This window comes from Zootoca vivipara, chromosome 16, assembly GCF_965207765.1.
Source record: "Zootoca vivipara chromosome 16, rZooViv2.hap1.1, whole genome shotgun sequence".
NCBI classification, from domain to species: Eukaryota; Metazoa; Chordata; class Lepidosauria; order Squamata; family Lacertidae; genus Zootoca; species Zootoca vivipara.
Genome location: NC_142599.1, coordinates 18,134,073 through 18,142,305, shown reverse-complemented (window position 1 = coordinate 18,142,305; position 8,233 = coordinate 18,134,073). Strand labels below are relative to the sequence as shown.

General features: G+C 52.1%; 1 protein-coding gene across 1 annotated transcript; it reads left to right on the top strand.

Annotated features, from left to right (window-relative positions):
- The first annotated feature begins 4,244 nt into the window (after window positions 1-4,244).
- On the top strand, window positions 4,245-7,934 carry LOC118075924 (apelin receptor-like). The gene has a single exon (XM_035098335.3). It carries the CDS (start codon window positions 5,874-5,876, stop codon window positions 7,092-7,094), a length of 1,221 nt encoding a protein of 406 aa, XP_034954226.2. The 5' UTR covers window positions 4,245-5,873; the 3' UTR covers window positions 7,095-7,934.
- The last annotated feature ends 299 nt before the right edge of the window (window positions 7,935-8,233 follow it).

The following is an 8,233-nucleotide window of genomic DNA, read 5'->3' as shown; positions in this document are numbered from 1 at the left end:
TAATCAATTTTAGGCACTTATCAACATCTGTTTTCATGAAAATTGGGGAATAACCTATACCTTTAAATGACAGGATTTTTTTAAAAAAATGTTAAGAAGTAGGAACTTTTCACATAGATATTTACCAAGCAACACCTAAATTTTTACAAGTAACCAAAATATATTTCAAATTACCTAATCATACCACAACTTTTTAACACCCCTTAAATCAGGATTTTTAAAGATGGAAAATTCAATATGCCCCACTGCAAGGCGTCACTCAACTTTGGGACCACTCTGGATTTGTGAGTAGGGTTTACTCCTTAGCTTTTTCTTCTCCTGAAGATATCCCACAAGGCAGTGGAGGTTTAGGACCAGAGTTTTCCTTCTCCTACATGGGCTACCTTCCCACGTTGACGAATCCTATCTGCCCTTCACTTCCCTCTTCAGCACGGGCAGAAATGATCTTCTTGATCATTGGACCCACAACTGGTCTCATCTGCCAGAGCATGTCTTTGCACTCAGGGGAAGTCACCAACTCACCGAGGCTTTTTGAGACCCATCGGCTACCCTCACCTGGTGAAAGCCATTCCCAGGGTGTATGGACACTGTCGCACGTGGATAGCTTATGGGAGCCACAGGTGAGAGCTGAGTGTAAGGCGAGGACCAAAAATGGACAAATTGATCAGAAGGTCGGTGGTTCGAATCCCTGCAACGGGGTGAGCTCCCATTGCTCGGTCCCAGCTCCTGCCCACCTAGCACTTCGAAAGCACATCAAAGTGCAAGTAGATAAATAGGCACCGCTCCGGCGGGAAGGTAAACGGCGTTTCCGAGCACTGCTCTGGTTCGCCAGAAGCAGCTTTGTCATGCTGGCCACATGACCCGGAAGCTGTCTGCAGACAAACGCCGGCTCCCTCGGCCTATAGAGCGAGATGAGCGCCGCAACCCCAGAGTCAGACACGACTGGACCTGATGGTCAGGGGCCCCTTTACCTTTACCCCAGAAGGAGCACAATGTGTCCCCCACTAGAGGAACTGTTGATGTTTAGTCGTTTAGCCGTGTCCGACTCTTTGTGACCCCATGGACCAGAGCATGCCAGGCACTCCTGTCTTCCCCTGCCTCCCGCAGTTTGGTCAGACTCATGTTCGTAGCTTCGAGAACACTTGAGGAACTACTCCCTCCCCTATTACCCTATACCAGGCATAGGCAACCTTGGCTCTCCAGATGTTTTGGAACTACAACTCCCATGATCCCAGACCGCACTGGCCCTGTTAGCTAGGGATCATGGGAGTTGTAGTTCCAAAACATCTGGAGAGCCAAGGTTGCCTATGCCTGCCCTATACACACCTGCAGCAGGACAAAGCAGACAGCATTGAACTGGGTCGACCAAGGCAGCCTACTTTGTTCCTATGGCAACCTCAAGGCAACAGCAAGAATGGGCCAGAGTTCACTGGATGAATCGGAATGCCCATATGGAATCCTGGCAGGATAGCACCCATTTGTTCAGTTCACATCCCACCGTTCAAGACTGGATTAGGCCTCAAAGCAGCTTCCTGACTCACGTATCATAAAATAGATTCATTCAGTTTTTCGGCTTGGGAGGCCCTCAAGCTGCACAATAAGGGGCCACAATTACCTGAGGTGTCAGGTGATCAAATTTGGCCTACAGTGGGCAGGTGAGAAAACAACCTGGCTCCCAGGCTTGATCCGGACCCCTAGCCCTGTTATAAAGCAGGAGGCGCAAGGAGCATTAAGCTGATAGGAGGACACAAGGACATCAATGCCCCCCCTCCCATATTGACCGATGACATCTGGAAGTATAAATGCATGTCGTGGCTGTAACACTTCGGGAGGCAATGGATGAGCGTGCTTTTGGGGTGAAGTCAAACTCTTAGAAGGTTGCAGCGCCTGCTGTGGCAGTAGAGACCAATCCAGGAGAGACGTGTTGCAGCTGGGGCAGATGAAGGCGTCCAGTTGTGCTGCTGCAGACGCACCATGGCCTTATCTTCTCTCTGCAGTCCTCCCGGTGGATATTCCTCCTCTGGATCACTGCTGTGGTTACACGACCCGACTGTCTGTCTCCAAGTTAGGTAGGTGTGTTCCCCACCCCCCCACCCCCACCGCCGATTGCTTGCTCCTTTGTACAAAAATAAAATGCAAAGTCTTTGCCTTGAACTCACCAAAACCTGCTCTGGAAACTCATGGTTATTCCCATTTTACAGACAGGAATAACAAGGCCGGGACAATAAATGGGCCCCCAGTTTTCAGCACCATCAGAATAACCGGCACATCAGGGAGAAAGTTAGGGTTGAGCATGCAAGTTTTTCCTTCGTACAGTACAGGGTTTTCCTCTCTAATTTAGCCTCCTGCCCCGCAGTGTGAATTGGTACAGCCTCAACACAGGTCCAAAGGCTGGTGCACAATGATCTCACTCACCAAGGCAGCCCGTGAGAAACAGAAGAGCTGTGTCCCTCTTGGCAATGAGTGGAATTGCACTCCATCTTTTTCACACCTTGCATCCTATGGTGGGCAGAAGCCGATCTGGGCTGGATGATCTACTGCCTGGCAAGATCTCCAGCAAGCAGACCTGTCTCTCAGCTATTTAAGGATAGCAGCAGCAAAATGACCACCGCTTCCCGCCCCCGCCCCCCCCCCCCGGGCCTACATTATGTTGCTGCAATGCAGAAAGCTTAGGGTAACGACAATTAGACAACTTCACAGAATCATAAAGCTGGAAGGAATTCCCAGGGTCATCTAGTCCAACCCCCTGAAATGCAGGAATTCTGCCCACAGCTGTTCCAGGTGGGCTCAAACCGCCAACCTTCTGGTTAACAGCCAGGTGCACTGACCCATTGTGCCACTGGCGGAAGGAGGCAGGTAGCAATAGGTGCCAGCTAACCTGGCTATGTTCTCTCTCCACTGTTGTGAGCCTGTAGGCCTCTGAATGCCAGGTGCTGGAAGCCACAGGTGGGGGGAGTGGTTCTAGTGCTCAGGTCCTGCTTGCAGGCATCTGGTTGGCCACTGTGAGAACAGGATGCAGAGAGGCCCCTTTGGGCTGATCCATCTGCAGGGATCTTCTTTTAACCAGGGACCTTCTGTTAACCAGAAACAGGTTTTCTGTGGAAGGGTTGTGTGCTCCCTGTCCAAGTTCCAGAATTCAAAACAAACTCCTGTGCTCAGAATTCTTTCATTCTGACTGTACGTTATGGGCTAATTCTTCCATTATGAAGAATGGAACCAAACAGAGGGCCTTCTTGGAATGCCCTTCCATCAAATGTCAAGGAAATAAGCAGCTATCCTATTTTTAAAAGACATCTAAAGGCAGCCCTGTTTAGGGAATCTTTTAATATTTAATGCTGTACTGTTTTAATACTCGATTGGGAACCGCCCAGAGTGGCTGGGGAGACTCAGCCAGATGGGTGGGGTACAAATAATAAATTATTATTATTATTAAATATTTTTGCACCAGGCTGCAGTTGGTGGATCTTGGGTGTCTAAGTATAAAATAACAATAAAGTAAATCCCATAAGCCTGAAATCTGCCCACACCCTGGCTGACTTACATGGGGTGGACCGTGCAGCCCCAGGATGGCAGACGCTAGAAAGCAGAAAGAATCTCTGCTATTATGGCTTCAACAATCACTCACTCTATCAGCCTCATCCTTTCAGGGGAATTCAACTTGGCAAGCCTTGGAAAAATACTGTACCAGGAAAAGGAAGGGTAAACAAGTTGGGATTTCTCTCAGCTCATTAAGACCCCAGAGGGAAAAAGAGGACAGTGACCCTCCTCCCTGGCCATTCCTTTCCTCTGCCCCCAGTACCCATTGAAAGATTGGGGGTAGACGTCTCTATAGCCATTTTGTACCATTTCATTTTCTTTAGTGTTTTTTGGGGGGGGGGTGTATCTGCTGATGTTTTCATATGCTATTCACTGCTTTGGGGGCTTTTTGGCCGGAAAGCAGTATGTAAATAAACTGTAACAACAACAATTTTTAAGTGCTGTTGTAACTGGTTTATTTGATTTTTAGAATGGGCTTTGCACTTGTAAACTGCTCAGAAGCCCTCTCTAGTGCGATGTGCCTGCCTCCATTCTCAGGAGGAACTTGAAAACATTTCTGTTTATCCAAGTGCATTTGGTAGCTGAAGAATACCTCAAGATCATTGGCTAGAAGGATGCTTTTAACAGCAATTGCTTTTAATTTTAACCTGTTTTTAGAATGTTTACATCTGTTTCAGATTCTTTTCCCCCACTTTGTTTTTAAATTGGGTATCTGTTTGTTGCTTGGGAATTCATGGGAGTGGGGGCGGAGTATAAATTGGGAATGTCCCCTGCCTGAAACCCTGGAGAGCTGCTGCCAGTCTGTGTAGAAGGTACAGAGCTAGATGGACCAGTTGTCCGACTCAGTATAAAGCAGCTTCCTGTATTCCCATGTAGCTCAAAATGCAATCTGGAATGGTGCAAACAGACCCTTATTGTGAGTTTGGGAAGTTGCTGACTCTCTGTCAAAAGAGAGAGCAACATCTGGATAGGATTGCAAAGACACCCCCCTCCCTCCCTGTCACCCTATCCATCTGGGGTGATGAGCATAGCACTGGGCACTGGGGAGGAGCACCCCCAATACTCCCCCCTGGTGTGGCCATGTGCCTGCACACAATTCTGAAGCCCGCAGCTGCGCATAGCTGTGAGCACATCCTTATGATGCTGATGAAAAGAATTAGTAATGCTACCTTTGCAAATAAGAGAGAAAGAGAAGGGTTTGCAATCTCTGGCGGTTGTTCTCATGGGAAGCAGGAGCCTCTGAGCACCCTGGCAAAGCATCCGGTCTGGAATATTCCCACATGAAGGCCAGGGAAAACGAAACAGCAGCTTCTCTTATTCCGACGCTGAATCGTCTTCTTTCTTTTGGGAAGGGGGAGGGGGCAGCATCAGCGCCCAGATGCACACTTTGTTGCCCAATGTATAAACCTCCCCAAGCAGACCCCCCCTCCTCTCTCTTCACCAATGGACAAGGGTCAGGATCCAGGAAGGCTTCCTTGCTCAAATGAATGTGAACTGTGTCCAAGAGTGTGCACCTATTTCAAAGCAGCTGGAAAGGGAGGTTTGTCCCATTAATTGCCATAGGAAGATTGGGGGGGGCTGCCTTATACTGAGTCCCTCAGATCTCTAAGTAGCGCTGGGAGAGAGACTCGCTGTTGGATAGCTACTGCCAGACAGTGCCAACAATACTGAGCTAGATGGACGCAGTTTGACTTGTTCAAAGGCAGTTTCCTAGGTTCTTATTTAAACCAGCCTTTAATCCTATGGTGCCTGTGGGATCTTGCTTCATTTTTAGGGAAGCTGTAGCTCAGGGTCAGAACACCTGCCTTGCATAGAAGACTCCTCACCTGAAACCCAACGCCAGTCATGGCTTACAAAATACTAGATAGATAGACCAATCTGCCTGATTCACTGTAAGGCAGCTTCCTGCAACGGTGAGAGAGGCAAGATGGATAGGGGCATTCTCCCCTATAAAGGACCTGTCACCTGGGAGAAGAGGCTCTGATGGACGGCTGCCGTCCATTATAGCAAATCCTTTCGCTGGGGCTGATGTGCTGGCTGTCACTGACGAAGAAGGCAAGCAAAAACTCATCGCAAAATCCCAGACTGGCTCGGTCTACCCACTACTCGCTCAAACCCCGACGGGAGGGGCTGGCTCTATTCCAGCGGGCACGCAGCGAGAGGGCGGCGTCTCCTCAAGCCACCGCCTCCTCCTCCTCCTACGCCCACCCACCCTGCCGCTCTTTAATAGCTTCCCCTAGCCAGAGGGCAGCTGTCGGAGGAGAAAGCCGCTGGTGCCAGCCGTCGGAAGACGAGACCCTTCGCGCCTGTCGTCGGGCCGGTGGGCTGCCTGCGCCATGGAGCGCCACCAGCAGCCTCTCGATTACCCGCTGGCGGGGGACCAGTACTACGAGTATGAGGAGGAGCCGTCGGGGGCCTGGAACGGCAGCTTCCTGGAGCTGCAGTGCGCCTGGGAAGAGGCTGAGACGGACTGGGAGGTCTCCTTCTCGCTGCTGCCCGTCCTCTACATGCTGGTCTTCGTTCTGGGCCTGTCGGGGAACGGCCTGGTGATCTTCACCGTGTGGCGCGGTCCGCCGGCGAAGCGGCGCTCGGCGGACACGTACATCGGCAACCTGGCGCTCGCAGACCTTGCTTTCGTGGTGACGCTGCCCCTCTGGGCCGCCTACACGGCGCTGCGCTTCCACTGGCCGTTCGGCTCGGCGCTGTGCAAGCTGAGCAGCTACCTGGTGCTGCTCAACATGTTCGCGTCCGCCTTCTGTCTGGGCTGCCTCAGCTTCGAGCGCTACCTGGCCATCGTGCACGCCCTACCGCGCTCCGTCGGGAGGCCCGCCTCGGCGCGCCCGCGCACCTCCACGCTGCTCTCGCTGGTCGCCGTCTGGCTGTTGGCCGGGCTCTTGGCGCTGCCCGCGCTCTTGCTGCGCAACACGCGTACGCGCCTTCCACCCCACCAGACCGACGGCAACGCCTCGGCCGCTGCCGCTGCTGCAGCTACAGCTACCGCCGCCGTCGAATGCGACATGGATTTCAGCAGCGTGGCGTCCAGCCCGCGGGAAAAAGAATACTGGATGGCGGCGCTGAGCCTTTCCACGACGGCGCTGGGCTTCGTGCTGCCGCTGCTGCTCATGACGCTCTGCTACTGCTGCATCGGCGCCACCGTCAGCCGCCACTTCCAGCAGCACGTGCGCAAGGAGGAGGGCCGCCAGCGCCGCCGCCTGCTGCGCATCATCGTCACCCTGGTAGCCGTCTTCGCCGCCTGCTGGTTCCCTTTCCACCTGCTCAAGAACCTCTACGTGCTCTCCTGGGTGGGGGTGCTGCACCTGCCCTGCTCGTGGCTCGAACTCATCCCTCGCCTGCACCCCTACGCCACCTGCCTGGCTTACATCAACAGCTGTCTCAACCCTTTCCTCTACGCCTTCTTCGACAGCCGCTTCCGCGCCCAGTGTCTCCTCTTGCTCGGCCTACGCCGGGCCCTGCGCGCCCAGGCCGGCTCCGTCTCCTCCACCCTCAGCGGGCAGACCCAGAAGTCCGAGTTGCCCTCCTTGGGCACCAAGGTGTGAAGAAAGAGGCGACGAGGAGAGACAGCCGCTGAGACTGCTCCTCCCAACTCTCCAGTCCCGCCTGCTTGCAGCAGCGAGGGTGGCTTTCAGCTCCACGAGCTGGCAGGCAGCAAAGCGAGAAGCGCGCTTTTGAACGAGGGGCCTGCGCGCAACCTGGGACTTCCGACAGCTCCAGCGATAGCACTTGGGCATCGCATCGCCCGACGGGCTGGGGCGATTCAGGACACTGCCATGTGACCCATTCCCCGTCGCTTTCTCTTTCTCCCTCCCCCCGCTTCTTCGATGCCGGACACTGGCGCTTTGGTGCTATCCAAGTAGGTCGGACCGTTCTTCATCACCGCCAAGACCCGACTCCCGAGAATGGGCAGGTCCCTCTGGTGGGCGGGTAACTCCCCTTCTGACCTTTGTAATCAATAAATATTTTTTGATGTTGTTTCCTCAGGAAAAAAAACCAGCCTGGTTCTTTTCCCCCCCTCCTTCTTGCCTAAAAACGCGCGCGTAGTGACTGAGAGTGACTGAGCTGCGCTTGACAAGGAATGAGTGAGCGAGAGTTTGTCGGACCGAAAGAGATACTCTGAGGGCTGATGTGACCGTGTGGGAGGTCATTAAAACATATACACACAGCAGCAACCCAAACCCATTTCAGGCTAAGTGAAAAGGAAATATTTCAATCCAGATAGCTTTGCGCCTTAGGGGATTTTTCAAACGAAAACCCGAATTTTCAAGCGTGCTATGTGTCCCTTTGATTACAGAGAGACTTCAAAATACTATTAATATTATTTGTTAAATTTGTATATCGCCCTTGCGCACCAAAGATCACAGGGCAGTTCACAACCTCAAAATGCAAAATACAAAAGGAAAACAAAACAAAACAATTTAAAAACAAATAAATGAGCTAGTCTCTTGGTCCTTGCTGGGCGTTCTCTCTCTCTCTCTCTCTCTCTCTGTGTGTGTGTGTGTGTGTGTCTGTCTGTCTGTCTGTCTGTCTGTCTGTCTGTCTCCCAATAAAACCCCTCCCTCCCTAGCGATCCTGCTTTGGTCAAATTCAGAGCCCTCCGCATCTGATTAAAACTTTTTTAAAAAACAAGAAAACTGGGAAGGTATGAGCTAGGGGCAGTGAAAAACCCTTGAGGAATGTG

Coding starts and splice junctions, on each gene's coding strand:
- LOC118075924 (XM_035098335.3), top strand. CDS start 5,874: ATGGAGCGCCACCAGCAGCCTCTCGATTACCCGCTGGCGGGGGACCAG.